Genomic DNA, 20,318 nt, shown 5'->3' with positions numbered 1-20,318 from the left:
TTATAACAACTCTCGTACGGAGCAATGAATTAGGAGAAAGGAATTAAAATACATCTTCTATTGTCTTATAACTGAAGCAGATGTCTCCTTGCAACTCACAAGAGGAATCTAAATTATATGATAGCCCATTGTGGCTCTGTAACCCTGACAGCGTGTTCTGTGGGAGATGGTTTTCGTTTGACTTACCAGAATAACTATCCCATTACGCAGTGGTCCCATGGTCTGCACCGTCTCTCTATCATCGTCATTCCGATATTCCCACTCCACACCCATGTCAATAAATACTTTAGAGTCTGGCACATAGTTGTCTTCGCTAAGAATGAATTTCCCCGTCTCCCGGTTTTTAATTGCTGGGAACAACACAAGAAAAGTGAATATGAGACGTTTGCTTCTCATCTCCGGTTTTGTCCTGCTCCTGTCCCAGTGGAAGAGGCAGAAAAAGGGCAGTCTGAATTTCCCTCTGTTCCCTCACAGGTTTGGAAAGACTTTTTCAGGTGTCTCATTGAACTGCCAATGCTTTTCTGCTCAGCTCCAGAAACATCAATTGTCCTTTTTTTTCCCTTTTTCATTGCCTGCCTTGCCAGAGAAATGAGGCCAGCGCGGCTGCACCACGGGGGTCCAGCTGCCTGCTCCCAGCTAACAACTTCTGAATCCACTGGCCAAACCCGAGCCAATTTGAGAGCCTGTGGGGGTCCCAGAGCTATTCAGCTCTTTCATACGTTGTAAGGCAGCTCAGGAGGCTGTTACTGCTCCATCAGAGAAAGGCTACTGGGCTAACCCCCAGCAGGTCCCCACAGTAAGAGAGAGACACTTAGAAACAGTATTAATTCTCCTGCTCAGATCCAGTCCTGACACAGGCACAGCCCTGTTAAGCTCCTGCTGCTTTGCAGGCACCTGCCACTGCACACAGCACCTGGTTCCTCTGCTCCAGAACCCATCAGTGCTCCATCCTTCACCTTGAGAGACTTCAGCTACCTTTGGATTAGGACAGGTTTTCAGTTGAGATGGAAAATTTGCCCTTCTGGTTGGAAGAAGCAGGGACTGTTTGTTATTTAACACCAGATTTTAACTCCATTTTCTCTCTAGCAGCCACCTGAGCATCCTGCTCCCTCAGCACCGACAGAACTTTGTCTGAACTTGCAGAAAGGGAAGCATTCTCTGGGGAGAAGTTGGGGTGACTCACGATACAATTAGCAGACCGTTCGCTGTGAATCTACTTCCAGTTAGGGGCAGCCTACTAGACACTGCTTCCCACTGATTACAGGGCAGGGGAGGAGCAGATTACAATTACCTCCTGAGTTGCTGCATTTATTTGGCAACTTCATGTTAATATCGTTATCAATGGGGCAGAATCTGAAACGGATTTGGATACATCTGGGAAAGACTGAAGATGGGAAGTACATTATGAAAGATGCACACAAAGAGCGTGGAATCATAGAATGGTTTGGTCTGAAAGGGACCTTAAAGACCATCTAGCTCCAGCTCCCATAGGATAATGCATTGCACCCCATGAAATCATTTAGTGCCTCTTCTAGCAGCTTTCAGACATGCACATTCCAACACAGAGATCTGGGACACCAGGGAATACAGCACAGGGAAATCAAATTGCCAAACAAGTTTCCTAATTTAACATACTTAAAGAAGGTGCGTGGTGTGGGAGGATAATGGGTAAACAAATGCATAAACATGTTGTCAGGTGCCAAAGACAAAAAAATAAACAGTAGAAAAAATTATTCTGACTGCAAATTTTCCTACTTGTTACTTACCAAGATTATGAGTGGTGGCGTCTGTTTCCTGTATAAGTAAATGTCTTGCACCAGCAGGAATTTCAAACATCTTAATGTGTCCTATATTGTAGCATTTGGAAATACAGTAATGGGTTAGTGTGCCACAAACAGGAAGGGTCTGTCTTAGGTTTTTAAATAAATCTTATTTTCTGAAAGCAGGGTGTGTTACAACAAGCTAATCCAGCATCAGCCCATATTGTTTATTGGAATTAATGGTGCTGCAAACAATTTGTAATTTTCCTGGTACTTTCCATGAGACAGAAGAGATCAAGCAAAAATATCCTGATTTCCCCAGGACAAACCGCACTGAATGCACTGACCTTGTTTCTTCGGTACTCTTGAAAATGTTCTTTTCACCACTTTGCAGTGGGAATTATCTCCTCCACAAACACCACACTTATCTTCCTGCTTCGTGGAACCTATGACCCTGTCACACCCAACTTTCTGTGCACAAAGGAGAAAAAGAGTCATTCTTCTTTATCCACTCTTCGAATGAGCCTTCGCTTCATATATCAAACCCCAGACTTCTGCATCACTAAAGCAGTACACCTTGTAGTATTTTCCTGCAAGATCAACACCTAACCAGATTTTAATACTTCCAGTTCCTGTAAGAGCTGTCAGTTGGGTAATTATATTTTCATATTATACTTCACAGTGGTCCTCTTACTGAAGGAACAGTTGAGGAAAAGCCCTTAAGCCCCAGCTTATCTTCAGGCAGATGCTTAAATTCCAGGAGAATCAATGCATCTATATGAGGATAAGAACCTCTCCCAGTGCTTTGATAGTCAGAGACTCTAATTCCATTGAAAGATGACCTGCAGCAGACCCTGACTTAGAGGAACTGTCATTGATTTTTTAAAAATAGCATGATCAAATACAGAGAGAATGCACATCAGCCACGTCCTAACACCGCTTTCCTTGAAAGCTGCTGCGTGTTTCTATTTCATTGTACATTCCACCCCCACTAAACCTCAGCAGGAAAAGCTTTCCTTGAAAGCTAATTGTAATAGTTCATCTCAAAATACTGCATGAAATATTACTTGTGTAGGTAGGTACTTTTGGAACTGAGTCACAGGCATGGCAACTGTGAATATCACACATAATATTGTGACAATAATCCTTATGAAATCCCCTTGTTGCCTGAGGCGTTATTATACTTAACCATTCTGGGAGAGAAGCACTCAAGGTGCATTTTAATTGTTGTCACAACACTGAGCTCTGAAAGGAGCCATCAAACACTTACCAAGCAGTCTCCCCTCACACAGATGCTGTAAGCATCCTTGTAGGAGCAGCGGGTCCCATCGTGCACCATCCTTTTCATGTACACCACATCCCCTGTCTCCTTTGATTCGCAATACAGGTGGCACCTCTCCTTAGCTGGAAAACAAAATGACCCAAATTGTGAGTGTTCAGCTCCCACAGTTTAGGAGCTGACATTGTGAACAGCACTTTTCAGTAGAGATGGCTCGCTCTCACTCCTCCACATCACACAACACAATGTGGTACCCCATAAACCATCGATGTTATCCCCTTTCAAAGGCTCTCTGGTCATTGGGAAACTGCTAAATCGTAAAGCACCTGTGTGTTACCATTAGGACACAGACTTAAAAACAATAGATCATTGACTTTGATGGGGGGATCTGTTTAATCCTTCGCAGATGATCCAATCTGGCAGAGGATTCTTCAGTCTGCTATATGACTACCTGTGAGAGATAGAGATGCAGGTTTCTCCTGCACTGCACTTAAATCTGAAAAAAAAAAAAAAAAAAAAAAAAAAAAAAAAAAAAAAGGCAAAGTAATTTTGCCATTAAAAGCAGCTGTTTGACACTGAGTGAACCTGGCATCCAAAATTTCTTCAGAGACAGCTGGGCCATAGCATTTCCTCCTAACCATGAAGTTAATTTTTCTTCATGGTTGTACTCGTGTTTATGATAATTTAAACCATTAAACAAGATGAGATGTCAAAAAGAATCAGTAAACCCCCTATTTTTTACTGCTAACACATGCACAAACAGCCAGACAAGTGGTATTTTCTCTAATCTGTTCCAAAGAGCTAAGAACAAAAAACAAAGTTGAAAATGGCTAGTCAGTGGCTAAATAAAGTTTTATTCCACTAGTGTATTTCATTTTATCCATTTCTCTTGCTGTCCCCAGCCCAGTAATAGGACTCTATGCTTTCTTTGGCACTGAAGAGCAGATGGTCTTTCTGTTAGATGAAACAAATAGAGATTCTGCTACTTTAACATGATTAAAAGTTGGGACACTTTTCCCACCATTTAAAACAATAATGACCCTTCCATTATAGCAGTTCAATCGAAATAAATCTTCACAGTTCCATGGCCTCTGCCCTCATTTTATGAAGTCCTTGTTATTGCTGTTGATGTCCTCAAGGCCACTGGGTATTGGTGCATCAGAGACCTTTGTTACTGCTCCCAAATGCTGCAGAGATGTCACGCTAAAAATGCAGGGTCTGGTCTATTGAGGCAGATACTTCACTTTTTTTGTGCAAATCCCTAATAGGCGACTGTTAAGGTCATAATAGTGGCAGACCTAATGTGTTTGCATATATTGGAAATATTAAATCACGCACAGGGCCGTAGATGTGTTCACACCACCCCCCTGGGTATGTTCCCACCCCCACCCCACACATACCACGCATTCACTGCACGCGATTCAGTGAAAATATCAGCAGGTCTGACTGGGTGCCAGCAGCTCTGTACAAGGGCTCTATTTTAGTGATGGTTCTGTTCCCACTGCTCCATGGGAACAACAAATGTGCAAGTGCTGTTAAATTGGACCCTGTTAATTGCAAAGAATTGTTTTCTTCCTATTCACTGGTGTTGGGCATAGCAGAGGTGCAGGAGCACGGATGTGCTGTGTGTGTGCCTGTCCGTTCCCCGCTCCCCATGAGCTTCCTTCTCGTTTAATTGAGGCTGGGAGCTAATAGCCAATGTCATACTCTACTGCCCTGGCAGATGCACGACACAGGGGTCTGTGAGCACAGCAGGGGCGAGGGGATGGGGTGCTCAGAGGGCTTGGAGCAGGAGACAGGTCGTGGCACAACGGGGCACTGGGATGCTCAAGCACACACTGGGGTGTATCCCAGCTCGGCAGCTTTTCTCTGTCCACAGCATGAGGTGCTCCTCTCTGTTCCTGTCCCATACACAACGTGTCAGACACCTCCAGCTGAGCTGCGTGTGAAGTGGATGGATTTGTGTCACTTCTGAGCCACGACTGCACAAAAGATGTTGCTGATATGCCTTATCTTTACAAAAGGGAGTTTTTAATAGATTGGAGTTCAAGCAGAAGCCACCCTCTGGCCTTGCTTTCACACAAAAGCTGTTCCCTTTAATAACCCTGCACAGGTAAATGTAACTCTCAAGGTGTCTGCAGTGATACCATAGATATATGGGAAACCAGCGGTGCCCAGGGATCAGCGCTCAGACATCAGTGAGCTGATTTCTGACCCAGAAGCCATTGAATTTAATAGAAAAAGATCTGATTAGCTTCAGTGGTCTTCTCAGCAGACTGCTCCAAAGCCTAAAGCAGAAGCAAAGGTCCTGCAGGCCACAGCATTCATCCCCTCACCCTGTGCCAGCAAAGCTGTTCCATGGAACAAAGCTGTGAGGCTGTGTCTGTGCCTTTGAAAATCCCAGACTGACCAAGACGGCATGAAAAGAATGAGGGAACCCTGAGAACTGTTTGGGAAGAAAGTCAGGCAAATTTATTGCAAGGAATTTGCTATTAATTTCTGGCAAAGTATCTTTTCGCTGGAATGCAAAAATGATTCACCCAAAGTGACCCTTCCCCTCCCAGCGATGGGTGCTGAGCTGAGGGCAGGGTGGGTGCCCAGTACCTGCCCCTTGGCAGGCCCACCCTGCCCTCATGGCTTGTCATTCAAGTGAAGTGATACAGTTTGAAAACATGTTCAAGGAGCTGATTAGACTCATTGCCCTCCGCCTTTCTGTTTGGTAAAACATCATCTCAGTGCGTTTTCTGGCAGTAGCAGACGTGGCAATAGCACAGCAACAGCCCCTGTGGCCCAAACCAACCAGCTGCACTTTCAGTGACAGTTAAGCCAAGGCATTAACAGGAACATTTTTGTCCTAAGAGGTGCCAGAACACCAGCCTGGCCATGCTGGTTGAGACCCAGCACCCTTCCAGCCCAACACCTGCCTCCAACAGCACCAGCAGTGTTTGCAGGGAGATGTTAAGAGCAAACTGGATACTTTTCTCAGAATATTCTTCAATTTCCTTTTAAACTGCAGCTTGGGGACTTCCGAAGTCATGGCAGGGACTTGGTGTTTAATAGCTCTTAATGGATTGTAGAATTGTCAAGAATTTTTCTAAATAATTTCTAAAACTTTCTGGCATCTGCAACTTCCTGTGGCAGTGAATTCCAGGATAATTAGATACTGTGTGGAAAAGTACTTCCTCTTATTTGTTTTAAATCTACCTCCTGATAATTTTATTTGATGTTCCCAGGCTTGGGAACATCATAATCATTCTGTGTTCAGTCCCTTAGTGCCACTCACAAATCTATCTTTTTAATCTAAATCCTTGCTTTTTCAGGGTGAAAAGTCCTGGTTTATCCAAACTCTCCTGATCCAGAAGTCATTTGTTTGATTTATTATGGCCTTTCTGAGTTCAACTGTAGGTTTTTGTGCAACGTGGGCAGCAGTGAGATGGGCACAACCTGGCTGAGTATTTAAAATGCAGACACACCGTGCAGGTACTCAGATCATTGTTCTCCATCCCTCTCTTGACAGTCCCTGAACTGATGTTTTCCTAAAGCTGTTCCCAGCTCCCAACCTTTCTGTTCAGAGCCCACCTTGTCTATAGACCCTTACAGACATACACACCAGTTTTTACCCCCATATCCATTACTAGAATTCATGAACACCAAACTTCCTTTGCCATCTTCAGCCACTTTGTGTCACAAGCTCCTTCTGCAGCTCTCACAGTTTAAATAGCCCAGTAATTTCGTAACCTGAGTAGTTTTTGTCACCTGGTTTGTTCCCTTTCCCTGTTCACTGCCATGTCCAGCAGCATCCATGCTGCCAGCACCCATCTTTGTGGAACACACTCTCCCATGCAAAACCATTCCCTTTTGTCTCATGATGACTCAATTTCAACACTCTCACTGGAGAACACAGTCCAAAGTTTTCTGAAAATCCAGGTATGTTGTATGAACTGGATCACTCCTACATGCACTGATACTCACTGATCCCTCCAAACAACTCGTATCAGATTTGGGATCATTTCCCTAGAAGTTTTACCTCTCTCTCTCTAGTTTTTATTCATATTTTCAGCCGATTTTACTTCTCGCAGGAAAAGGGGCTACTCACCATCAACATGTTCATAGGGGAGCCAGTGGTGTTTCGTGTTCTGGTACTCAAAGTAGGGGTCCCACTGCCTGCATTGCTCCTCTCTGAAGTCCTCAAAGTCCTTGGGACAGTCCTGTGTGTTGCACAGCTGGAACTCGTAGCTTGGCCCCACACATGTGCGGCCTCCGTTGGCAGGACTGTGGTGGGGGGAGAAACCCACTGTTAGTTTTGCCATTAATGCGTGAATCAAGTGTCTGTCAAACCTTTTGAGGAGCAGTTTAATTCCCGGTCTTGTCAGCAGGCACTTGGAGAAGCCAGTGCTGTATTTCTGATACGGAAAATATGTATTTCCTTTCAAAACCCACTGCCACCATTTAGCTCTTAAAAAGCAATTTCTGCAAGCAGAGGCTCAAACCACTTGATAAGAGCAAGAAAAGCCATTTTTCTTGGTGTAGCCAAGAAAGGGAAGCACAAGCAGACGAAGCAAGTCATCCACATTCCCCCCTGAGCCAGCAGCACACCTGGCACAGCCCAGCTCGGTGCTGTGTCCCCAGGCAGATGTGCCCCAGGTCACTGTCAGATCCAGCAGAGCTCAGGGGCTGCAGCTGGGTTTGCACCCTCTTCCAGAAGGCACAGAAAACATTTGCAATAGTGCATCGGGCTTTTCCTACATGAAAATAGATTTTACAACTCAATCTGTGCCCACAGTTATAAAGGTCACTTTCGTGTTGCCAATGTTATAAAGGCTGAAATGAGAACTGCCAATTCTTTTTCTTCACAGAACAATTTCCATTGGAAAATGCTGCATCATAAAACCTGATTTGTTTTAAAAAATCAATGATAAGATGATTTTTAACACTGGTCAAGTTCAATTGCTTTATCAACACAAACTGAGAAATTCAATGTTAAAAATATTCTGTTTGGTAGAGTAATTTAATTCTGACAATTGTTTCAGTTCTTGCTGTTAGGATCTTGACGTTATATGATACCACACTAAGATAGCAATAATTATACATATCATATTATTTGTATATTCCAATCTTTATTAAATATACTTTACTTGCAGTATTACTGAAATTGAATCATTCTACATTATCTAGATGGCCCATATGTAAGTTATTGAAGCAAAACCATTCAAAATTCCTAAAATTAACTTTGGAGAACGTTCTGATCTCTGGAACTTTGTTCCAACTTGGAATGAAAACAGTTTGAAAATATTTTAAGACCTTCTTGTTGAAATATCCTAAAAGGTGGATTAAAGAAAACTTTTATTAAAAGTTTTTTAAAAAAATCCAGCAAATCCTTGCCATCATTTCGTACTCACATATTAAAACAAGACATATATAGGGCCCTAAACTTTTACTTATGTTTTACACAGTAGCATGTTAGCACTTTCAAGATCCTTGTAACTGCAGAACCGCATGAAGGAGGGATAAACTGAGAAATAAAGATGATTCATGGCTTGCTAAGGGCCAAAAGTAGAACTTCTGACAATGTACCATAGGTCAGATTTAGCAAGCACCACTCAGCACCCTTTACTGCACTGGTAACAGAGCAAGGATTGTCCCCACCGAGTCGCTGCCCGTGGGGAAGGCACGAGGGGGGTGAGCACTCACTGTGGGTTGTCACACTGCCGTGTCCTGTACTTCACCCCGGTGCCACAGGTGCGAGAACAAGAGCCAAACTTACTCCATGCCCCCCAGTGCCCATCCTGCTTCAGGATGTCTGGTGTGAGCCAGATGCAGTGACCTTTAAAGCAGTGCTGAAAGAGAAAATCAGATGTCAAAACGATTAGATGATTAAATTGTAAGAGAAGCTGTGGTACCACAGACTGAATTTTAGGCACAGACTCTGGACTTTTTTTCATCTTTCCAGCAGAAAGTAGGAAGACTCACTGTTAGATCATGCCCGTGATCCCATTCAGGTTTTATAAACTTCCATGTCCAGTATGCATATATGTGTGTGTGCAGGATTCAAGGTTACCAATTTTATTAAACTACTCTTAGTGTTACATTCCCTCTTCACCTGCCTGCAGCGGGGATTTCAGCATAACTAATACAGACTCATTTAGGGGAAATGGCAGAATCCCAAATCTTGGAGGCTAACAGTAACATTCTGACTCTGCCACTGCATAAAGCAGCACTAGCAAGTGGCACCATCCTGCCACTCCCAACTCCATGAACATATTCCTGCAATAAATGTGATCAGCGAAGTGGCATGAAATTAAAGCCAGCTCACATTTTAGACATTAGTGCTATTAAATAAAAAACTCTTGTGGTCTCCCTGGAGATCTCCTAGCAAACCTGGACAAAATATCGGAATTGTTCCTTAGGGAGCAACCCTGGACAGTCCCAGCACCACACAACCCGTCACACCCTACCACACTTTCCTTTACTTGGTTTTTAATACACTCATTCTACAGCAGCTGAAACACAGAATTTGCTACATTCCCCAAATCTAGAAGGTATGTCCACATTTCTTTAAGAGGCTTTATAGCTCCAGTACTGATCTCTACTGTCTCCCCTGTTAAAGAAACCTGTCAGTGCCTTTCCACCAATTTCTCTGCTCCCTAATCAAGGAATTTTTTCTCAGCTGAAGTCAGAGTGAATTTTCCTCAAGGATCACAGGTTCTGGCCCTTTCCAGTACTGTGTCTGCTTTCATAAAAGTGTACTGATGAAGTGTGGGTGCTGGAAAATACATTGCAAGCAACGACTTTGCATGAGACTGTCGCAGTTTGTCTGCGTTAACAGTTACTGTCGGGATGAGAGCTCTGGCTCAGGAGCACAGATGGCTGCAACAACAAGTGAAATCAGTCACTTACTTTCCTTAACATTCAAGTCAACAACAACATTTTACACAGCTTAACAAGCCCTGGAACGCAGGAATTTGGCAGGCTGCACAAGCCAAGCATATGGCTAAATGCAGGCTGCCAGCAAAAACAAAATCAGAAGATATATAATAGGAGAGCGTTCTTCAGCAGAGAGCGATTAGTGCTCTGGAAGGCAAATTTAAAAGTGATGGATAATCATTAATAATGTTGAATTTACAGAGAGAATCATTAGTAAAATGGTGACAAGGCACAGCTTACTGATTCGCTAATCTGCTCAGTGACTGGCTCTTTATTCATGCAATTTATTTTGGTGCTGATTTGGTTGGACAAGGAGTAGAAGAGAGAGTAGAAATTAGATTTCAACTATTTTTTTCTTTCCCATATCTTCAGATATTCAAAGTCAAAACCCATGAAATAGATACGTTACCACAAAGCCAATTACACCAATCCTGCTCCAGAGCTGTAATGGGAAGATTTTTCTTAGCTGTTTGACAGAACAAGAGATAATTCAGCAAAGCATGAAAGAAATGCAAAATGCTAACATGTCCTTTGCTTTTTTTTTTTTTTGATTTTGAAGCTTAGAGCTGTGCCCTTCAGGGACTGTTTACTTATGGCTTTAGAGAGGTTTGTTTGAATGAACAGTTTGAGTCGTGGGGCCCCGTGAAGCCATGGGACCATTCTGAGATGTGGGGACAGCTGGCAGAGCATCAGCTTGTCAATACAAATGTCAGCTGGGCTTGGAAGCAGATGTGAAGTGACAGCCCCTGATCTGGGCTTGCTCACACATCCCCTTCTCAGGCTGTAAGTTCCACAGCAGTCACCAAATCCATTTCAAGAACCAACTAGCCTGTGTTCATCATATGATGATTCAGAATCCAGTGCTTGGACTCATGGAGGAGACACTGAGTTTCCCAGTCTCTTTTCCCTGTTTTAGCCAAGAATAGCGGGATGTGGGTTTGCAACAAGCACCAGTAAACCCCCTATCTGATACTGGGAGTGGTCCCTGAACTGGAAGGCAAATGTGGAAAAGTGTTACTGGTTTGGCTGCATAAAGGAAAGAGCAGCACTGGTTTTCACTGGAGAAGTTGGTCAGATGCTGATTGTTGGGAAGCTGAGGCAGAGCTATTAGGAGAGAAGCATTTGGGTGAATGAGTCATCCCCTGCTCTGCCTTTTTTTTTTTGTGGATTAAGAGAAAAGAGCCTGCAGAAAACAAAATGATTCACAAATGAACATTATTCTGTGAAGATCCATGCACAGAATTGGTGAGAAGGTAAACCCAGAGTCGGAGAAACCTCCAGTGTAATAAAGGAAGTTAAAGCCAACCCTTCCTATTGCTACTACATTAAATACATAATGAGGTGGAAAAGAGCTGATTTCAAGCACTATTCCCTTCATAAACAGGGGATTTCACTCAAAGAGTGAAGCATATTAAAGCTTTTTTTCTTTTAATGTAAAAAAACCCAGGTAATTGTAAATTGTTTTCTTCGTGGAAGACAGGATGACTCCTTGCAGTCTCGCCTATTTTTCTGGCAAACAGGACAGTCCAAAACAAGTGCAATTTCCAGGAGAGGAAGCTTAAATTTCTTGCAGTAAAACATTCCACTGTTGTTTTCAGCAGTTCTTTGAAACAACTGCTGTGGACACCAAAATAAGAGCCAGTGTGTTCCTGTGGGCTTAACACATCTGCAAGTCACTTTTCCAAGAAAAGACTTGAAGGTATTGTGTGGATATCTCTGACTATTTTATACTGGGCAGCAACAGGCAGTTCTCCCATCTCCTCACTTGACACCCCAGTTATCTTTCAGGTAACCTCTGGTACTGCACCATGGCTGGTGGCCCTCAGCTCTCCCCACTCTCCTGAGATCCTCAGAGGAGAGAGTTACTTATTTATTTGTATTCCCCAACACACGCAGGCTGGCCTGCTCTGCTCCATCTGTTGAGAATAATTAGTTGCAAGGGATGAACTGAAAGCTCCAGCACTAAGGACTTCTCTGAGCCAGTAAAAGTTTCTTCAGTGGAGAATCGAGTGTTCTCCCTGTTTCTGTGGTGACTAACACGGCTCACACTCACCCATCTGTCTCCTGTCTCCCAGAGAAGCTGAGGTCAGCTTTCTCAGTGGGAAATTATCTGGATTGCTCTGAGGACACATTAGTGTTTTCAGAAACCTTTTTTCTTGGTCCATTTTTCTTCTCAATAATACCTATTTATTTCAGTATTTAATCATTCCCTTCCTTTCCTGACAGAGTAAAAAAAAAAAATCATTCCAAGTTTGACTCGGGTCATCTCATTAGCACAGTGCAAACAAAGAGATGACCTTCTAGGTTTGTGCTGGAACTGTGGCACATGAGCCAAATCCAAGAGCAACATCAGCTTGGTAGGCAGGGGCAGGTACCAGCCTCTTACCTCTCTCCAAGAAAAGGGGAAAAAAAAGGAGGCTCAGGTGGTGCAAACCTTGGTGTTAGTCACTGCAGCAAGCAGATGGATCTCCTTGCATGAGTGGCTCTGGGTTTGATTTCTACCCTGTGGAGAGCAGTTTGCTACTTCAGCCAGTATAAATGTCTCCCCAGAAGAGTAATATTTTTAAGAAATGGAATAACAGAAACTGATGATATATTACTTAAGGTTGCCTGGATTCAGAAGCCTGAGGCCAATGGTGAAGCCGACAGAACTGTATACAAGTAAATAAATTTATCAGCTGAAAGCATATGTTTTCTTTCAATCTACAGAATGCTGGGCAGAGTTAAGCTTTGCACAGTTATGGCTTGTCTGCATGGCTTACTATAACAATTTATGGAGTGTCTTTGACTCCACATAAAGACTGACTTTACACACCGGAGTTATTTTATGGAAGTTGATTTGACCGTTGCAAGTTGTTGCGTCATCAAAGCTTCACAAAATTGACAGTCTTTTCTTTTTACCATTGGAAACTCAGTCTAGTTTAAAAAAATCAAACTGGGAGCAATATAAGACATTGTTTCCTTTAGGAAACTGTCAAAATGGTGGTTTTCTTCTCTGGCTGGGAAGCTCCAAGAGAATATTTTATTTTTTTATCTTTAAACCCAGCAAATTATTAGTTTGCTGCCAATTCACATGAAGGTTGTCCAATATCTCCGTTTGCACAAGGAGACTTATTTAAAAGCTTTTGAAATGGCAGAACCTCACTCTTTTGGCAACTTGTTTCAAATAACCACAAGCACAGAAGAGCTTACATACATTTACATATATTTACTTAAGTATAAACACTTCTGTGCATGCATGCATACACATATATTGACAGCATTAGAAAGTCTAATCTTCCCTTTCTAAGGGTCAGTGCCTGAGTGTGCAGAGACACGACCCTTGTCAGCCTGCCTGCCAAAAATGTGCTATGGGTCTCGTGTCTCCCAAAGTGGGTGTTCTTACCCCTTGATCATCAGTTAGGAAGGAGGCAGCTGGACTGGCTTCTCCTCAATAGCATCTGCTAAGTTTGGGAGCAGTTATCAGTTATCTGAACACCACCCTTAGGTGAGAACACCCACCCACCCTGTGCCGTGTTCGTCTCCCCTGCACCACTTCTCATTTCTGGCATCGGGTCCCCTCAGCTGCAGCAAAGCCAGGATGTTTCCTTGACACATCAGCAGTGTTGTGATTGGTTTGAGCTTAAAATAGGCCCTGGGAATTAGTGGTATGAAATCATGAAAACTGCAAGTCTCTAAAGTGGGAAACAAATGGATCTTTTTGAATCAACATCTTTTAATTGCTTGCGTTTCTGTGTTTTTCTGGTGTTATTCCAAAGAAAACAGTGGATCAAGTTGGAAATTATTTTCTTCTTCCTCATGTGCTGCCATGAGGTATCATGGGAGATGTACCTGAAAGGAGGCTGCCCCACTGTAACTGAGTCCCAACTTTGGGGAATAAATTCATTTTACATCCCCGTGCTTTCACATAAGAGCCTCTGGTATTGTCCAAATCAGTGCAGAGAGTGAACAGGGGAAGGCAGAAATAAGGGCAGGGATGAAAGGGAAAGGAACAGATGAAAAATCATTGATCAGACGTGCTTGTATTAAAAACCCCAACAACTATTAAATACACTGGTCAGAGGTTGAGCTCAGACCCACAAAGTCAGCTGTATAACCTTTGTAGCTCGTGCTATTTAAAAACCCCAAACATTTCACTCAGACTGCTGAGCCTTATCTAACAAAATGATTTTCATTTTACAACGTTTTTTCAGGTTCTTCTGGAAGGTGGCAGCAAGTTTATTTATCAAAAAACTGGGACAGCTCCCCTGAGAATGAAACAGTCATAGTCCTATCATCTACTGCAACTTCAGAATGTGCACATACTCTCTTGCATCTCTGCTGAGCTCAAAAGCCTGGCTGTCTGCACAGCTTGCTGAAGCCTTGGATCCCAAGTTCCAGTCCAAAGAAAATTTTTACAGCTGAGTTGCATAATATCCTGACAAACTGTTTATAATGGAAGCACTGACAGATCCTTAACTGTAGGGTTACAAATTCCCTTTCTCTCCTCATTTCTGTTCAAATACTAATATGAATGAATGGCTCGGGGAAGAGGGTGATGCAACAAAATGGATGTAACTGTATTTTTTGTGGGGGGTTAATGAATATTTTGAATGCAAAAATCAAGATAGAGAAAAATGAATCCAAATAAACCACCTAAGATTTTGGATGGTAATTTAAAATATATGTAATTTTTTTAAAATAAGAAACAAAGCTGATACAACAGGAGTAATTTAAAGAAGAGAAAACCAGAAAGGAGTGGTTTATTTAGAGCGTGACTTGCTGGGGAATTAATTTAACATAACGTTTTCATAAAAAAAGACATTCCAAACCATAACAGCAGCTGCTAATACGGTTCATTTATCGCATAAATGATGTCATCCATTGGGTTATAAAAAAATCTTTCCAAGTAGCGACATCTTCCTCTCCCCCTCAGTCACTGCATCCAAAGCCCAGGGAAGCCAGATTTTTTTCAGCAGACTTCAAAGGACTCGGAGTTCAGATCCACTGTGAGCACAGCGTGATCTCCTCAGAGGATAACTGAGGTTTGGAGCAGGCCCAGCGCGGTGGCTGAGTGGCCAGAGCTGTCTGAGCCTTTGCCACATCACATCACCGTCCCTCCACAGCTCCTCGTGCCTCCCTTGACTATCATCAAACCAGCAAATCTACCTCCACAAATCTGCCCTTCTCTCCTCACAGTCCCCCTTGGCCGTCACGTTGGTTCTCCCTAGCTGGCACTCACCTCCCACATCCATCCTTTCCCTCTGGCAAACTACAGTGCCCTCAAGCTTGGCTGTCATCTCCAGGCCCTCAGTGCTCTCTGCATTCCCACACTGGGATACAGGCACAACAAGCTGACATCAAAAAAAGTCATAGCGGAGTGGGCACTTTGCCCCACATCTCAGCAAACTTCAGGTCCTCAAGACAGGTCCCCTTCTCTTGTTCCCCTCGAGTTTAAGGGCAACACCCCCAACTGCACTCAAACACGCGTGAACCCACCCTGTCTCACCTTTCCTGGAGCACACATGGTCCCGTCCAGCGGAGGCCCTTTCTTGGTTTTGCAGAAATAGGGGTTCTCGGGGTGGCTGCACCACAGCTGCTTGCAGGGATCAAACGTCCGGAACTGAAACACAAGAAAAATTGAAGTGGATGATGCTCTGAGAGACTCCCCACTGGAAAATGCACTGGAAGCTGCAGCATGGGGCAGGGGAGTTTCCTTTCCTAGGAGTAAAATGCTTAGCACTGACTCCTTAGGAACACCATGATGTCTGTGGATTGAGCATATTCAAGCTTTCACACAGAATCATCAGTGACTTTGAAGTGAGATCCCACCTGCGTGAGATAGAATAAAGTCAGGTATAAACAGTTTTACCCTAGTGACCAAAGGCTGACTGGGCAAGGGAGAAACCATTTTCCCCAAACACATCACCTTTTCTTACAGCTTCTCCAAATTGTGCTGCTTCACTTGGCAAACAAAGCAAAAACTCCTTGAGCACCCATGGCAGACAGAAACGAGCTGCTCAGACCAAAGTTCTGGTGTTGTATTTACCTTCTTAGGAGGATGGAAATTTGAGATCAGAACCCTGATCTGATGAATAAATCAGCTTTTTATCTACAATGCAAAGGCTTCTATGGGAGAGGATGAGAATCACCCACCACAAAACACAATAGAACATGATGTCTGGATATGCTTTTGCCTATTCTGAACAAAGATGACTAGAATGCCTCCATTGCCCAGGCTCTGGAGAATGGGTGTAAGAAAAGATCCCCTTTGGCTGGGACTTTCTTCTAAGCCAGCAACAGTGGGAATTGTGTCAAGACACAACACTAGAGCTGATGCTCTGAAGGTTCTCATCCATTATCCAGAGAGACTGCTTGGCACATATATTCCTGCAGATGGGAATGAAAGCTGAAATGTTATGTGTCAGCAGCTGCCACATCAGTTGAAAACATCTTTTTCCTTTTAATATTTTGCCCTACTTGAGGACCTGAAGGTGGGAGGCACAGCTCAGCTGCAGAAGACTGTTTTCTTAGGCCAATCCACTGAGAATTGGACTAATCTTGCCTTGCTTTGAATTTAGACTTTGCCTCTTGTTTTCCTCATACACAAGAGCCAACCATGTCATCAAGAGCCCTTGCAAGTTGCTTTACTCGCTGTCATGCCTATTTTCTCTTGCTTAGGTATCAAAATGCATCACACTTTCCATAAAATTGGATCATAAAAGCATGCTGCCCCGTGCTAGCTCTACAGGATGTGCCAGAAAATCCATCTCCTCCACATCTGGGTGGGAGTTTTGTAGCAAAATAACTAGCTGCCAGCAAGAGGAGGCTCAATAACGAAGCAAGTTTGTTTGCTTGAAGTCTACAGATATTTATGAAACTACAGAATTATTATTTCTGTAACTCCAGTTAAAAAAAAAAAATACAAAATCTATTAAAAATAACATATTTGCCAACATTCAGTTGTTAATCCTTGCTTACAGCTAAGTGGACACAACATCTTTCCTTGGGGGCTTCACTGCCCTGTCCCTATTAAGGACATTTCAGAGACACTTCGAGCCCTGCTGGACGAGAAACAGCAGAAGCCCAAGTTAAATACTCACAGCTGTGCACATCATGTAGCCCAAACCAAAATCAAACCGGCACTGCTCATTCATGGAGTAGTGAATTCCTGGCAGCTGGGGAAGGGAAGGCCAGTCATGTTCGAAGGGATCATCACGCAGACAATCATAGGAGCTGCAACAGGCAAAAAAATTACAGTAACAGATGGGGCTGTGAGACTTGCACAGTGTTTGTGGTTTCGTTGCCTTTTTGTTCCAAACAAAACAGAGCCTACGATTTCTCAGATGCTGGTTGTGAGGAGCAGCTAATATTGCAGTTACACTCACGTTCACTTTATCGTGTTGTAGCCACCTTTAATGGATTCTATATATGTTATTTTTTTTTCTGAAACCCTTCCTTTGTAATTTCCATTTAGCTTGCAGGTAAATTCCTATCAGTCTCCAGGCTCCTTATGTGAAAGGAATCAAAGGAGGAATCCACATGAGACCAAGAAGAAAAGAAAGTTTAATTAATTTTCCATTTGTGGAGTCTCTTGCTGCCTGCAACTGTCTTTCAAGTGAAGTTTCAAAAGCAGAGGCCAGGATAACCAGCCCACAATATGACTAACCCTGACCCTGCAGTTTCCCTGTGTCCTCGCTGAGAAGCAGCAACTCACTCACAGACTGAGTTTCCTTTCTGTGTGATGAAGTGGAGGTTTCTCCTCTCCTCCCAAGGAGGGAGGACAGCCTGTAACATATTAGAATTACATTTGACCAAGTCACGTGGGGGACAGAGGACTGGTGCCAGTATCACCAAATGGTTAACACAGTGGAAGCACTGGTTAATTCACAAGACCAACACAGTCCACAGGATCTCTGAAATGTCTCTGAGTTATTTAACAGACATGAGGACACCATACACGAGCCTGTCCTGGCAATCATTAAGGTTGCCTTGAAGATACCAATAGCTGAAAGCAGAATTTTGAGGTTAGATTTACTTCAAAGCAAACCACCGTTCTGCTTTGTTGTAAGACATTTTAAAAATAGTTGTATTTAAAAGAATGTAAAGCAGCCCTCTAGGCCAGATGATTTTTATTTAATGGCTAAAGCTCTGGAGGATCTTGATAATTGAAACAATCACACTTGCCTCACAATATTTTTATTCGTTATTGCCACACCTAAGATATCTAAGATAATAAAAATACCAACAAAAAGACGGACTCGTGTTTACTTCATATGTTTCTCTGCATTTTTTCCTACTAATTTTCAGATTTTGCTGCTTATCCTAGTAGTTTCCCCAGATTTTTCTGTACAACTTGCACATAAAAATAAGAGAAGTTTTTTTTTTTTTTTTTTCTGTGAGTAGCAAAACCATGGTCATAAACAACAGAGCTTTTCAGGGAACTCCAGCACAGGTCTAGGGTCTGCAGCATCAGGTCCAAATGGGAATGGATAAAGCTGTTTAAACAACTTTTTCATTTAGGGTACTTAAAGGAAAACTAACAACTGAAGAACTAATTCTAGAACCATATTCTCTCCTTAGATATCCATTAAAGCCAAGAAAAGCCCTGAGGATTTAAAGGGCGGATTTTATTTGTTTAAGCAGCACCATCTTATCATTGACAGGTATCATAAGCAAGAAATGGTCCTTAAAGCCAAATGTGGTATCTGTAGGACAGACACCATGCTGCTGGGTGGCAAAGGCAGCGTGGTTACAGCAGGGAGGGAGGAAAGTTGGCAGTGAGATCCACAATAGTGCCCTCTCAACACCCCTGAGAGGACAGTACGTACATTCTACATGTCCAGAGAATGAACAGATGTCAATGAAAGGCGAATAATTTAAAATGGACCGAAATAAAACTAATTGAGAACTTGCAGTTAGTGGGAAAGAAAGGCATTCCTAATAGGGCAGGGAGGGGATTCTGTATTTGTTTTACTCGGCTCCACATGAGCAACTCACAAAAGGGCAAGGCACAAACGCTGGGTGAATTGTTCCGACACGCTTCCTAATCAAAAGGGGAGAGGCTACTTGGCAGCTACTCACTGGAGGTATCTGTTGAGCTCCTGCTGGCTGCAGCGGGACCAGTGGAAGCGGTGGAAGGCGGCCTGCACGAGGGGGGCCATGATGCTGCCCAGCCGCACCTCGTCCCCGCATCTGTTCCCTTGGCCGTCGTGCTCCATGCCTAAACTGCCCCGCCCAGGAGAGACACAGCACAGTTAACATCACAGCTGAACTCTAGGGAGTGCTTCCACCTCCTTCCACCTCCCAGATGCCACCAGGGGTCGATGGCAGCGAGGGGCTGAAGTCCCGGGACTCTTGGCCGCGTGAGCGAAGTCGTGAAAATGAGAGGGTGAGGCTGAAGCTGAAGAGCTGGTCTGGAAGCACTGACCCCTGAGAGTACTTTCATGCCATTAGCCTAATCCACTTTCTAAAACACTAAAAATGCCTTTTTCTGGGCCTCTGTGAACATTTATGAATTACTACAGCTAAATGAATCCATTTTGGAATTATTGAGCTAGTCCACCCTCCAGCAGTACTAATAGAATTTTACTTATGCTCTAATCTGGAGCTATTCAGGAATTCATTTGACTTCTAAAAAAAAAAAAAAAAAAAAAATATCACACCTTGGCTTAATTCAAAGTATTTTGCAACTGTAGACGAGTCCTTTGCGTGGAAAAAAGGAAAGACACCACAATGGAAGCTAGTTCAGACAAGCTGCTGCTATTGCCCAGGAGCAATCCCATGTTGTTTAAATGTGAAACAGCCTGGAAAGCGTTGGGTGCTTTCTAGAAAATTTCCCCAAGTTACAGATATTTTAAGATTTATTTTTGGCTTTTTTTTGGAATATGTTTTCTCCTTTTCTTTGTTAGGATCTTACATTGCATTTTTTTAATGAGCACTCTTGGACCAGCATGGGCAGGATCTGTCCATAGTTAATACAAACTAACAGATTGGGGCTGAATGTGATTTGAGGGATTACAAATGTTCTTCTTTTACAGCTCACACTGTATTCTTTTTAATCCTAATTCAAAAACTCTGGAATTAAATACCATCTGGGTATCAAATCTATGTCCCTGCCTTACTAAGATAGGTTTACAGTGACTTCAATAGATTTTGGCACTTTCTTGTTCAAAGCCCTTAATAACTCTGATACAAAAAAGAGAAAGGGCCTGCAGGCTTTTTTAGGGAAAACAGAATAGATTGAAACTGTTCGGAAAAAGCCTTCTGGGAACTGTTGTACTACCAAAGAGAAAAGAGGAAATCAGCAGATGTTCTCTGCAAATGGAAACAAAAATGATCTGGGAGAAACCAAAGCTCTGACAACTGCTGCCCAG

At 43.1% G+C, this 20,318-nt stretch overlaps 1 protein-coding gene across 1 annotated transcript in view; it reads right to left on the bottom strand.

Moving 5' to 3' along the window:
- The window catches only part of ADAMTS2 (ADAM metallopeptidase with thrombospondin type 1 motif 2), a 173,300-nt gene that overhangs the window by 15,246 nt on the left and 137,736 nt on the right, over nucleotides 1-20,318 (bottom strand). The window contains exons 8-16 of the mRNA XM_027898924.1: nucleotides 19,027-19,170; nucleotides 17,046-17,178; nucleotides 15,452-15,565; nucleotides 8,731-8,876; nucleotides 7,136-7,311; nucleotides 3,031-3,164; nucleotides 2,108-2,231; nucleotides 1,767-1,847; nucleotides 187-350 (exon numbers count right to left, since the gene is read on the bottom strand). Of these exons, the coding sequence (XP_027754725.1) occupies nucleotides 187-350; nucleotides 1,767-1,847; nucleotides 2,108-2,231; nucleotides 3,031-3,164; nucleotides 7,136-7,311; nucleotides 8,731-8,876; nucleotides 15,452-15,565; nucleotides 17,046-17,178; nucleotides 19,027-19,170 (1,216 nt within the window). The remainder of the gene's footprint in view (nucleotides 1-186; nucleotides 351-1,766; nucleotides 1,848-2,107; nucleotides 2,232-3,030; nucleotides 3,165-7,135; nucleotides 7,312-8,730; nucleotides 8,877-15,451; nucleotides 15,566-17,045; nucleotides 17,179-19,026; nucleotides 19,171-20,318) is intronic.

This window comes from Empidonax traillii, unplaced genomic scaffold (genome assembly GCF_003031625.1).
Source record: "Empidonax traillii isolate 1590-97213 ecotype Southwest subspecies unplaced genomic scaffold, ASM303162v1 scaffold630:size906685, whole genome shotgun sequence".
NCBI classification, from domain to species: Eukaryota; Metazoa; Chordata; class Aves; order Passeriformes; family Tyrannidae; genus Empidonax; species Empidonax traillii.
Note: the sequence above shows the minus strand (reverse complement) of the source record. Positions and strands in the feature narration are given on the sequence as shown.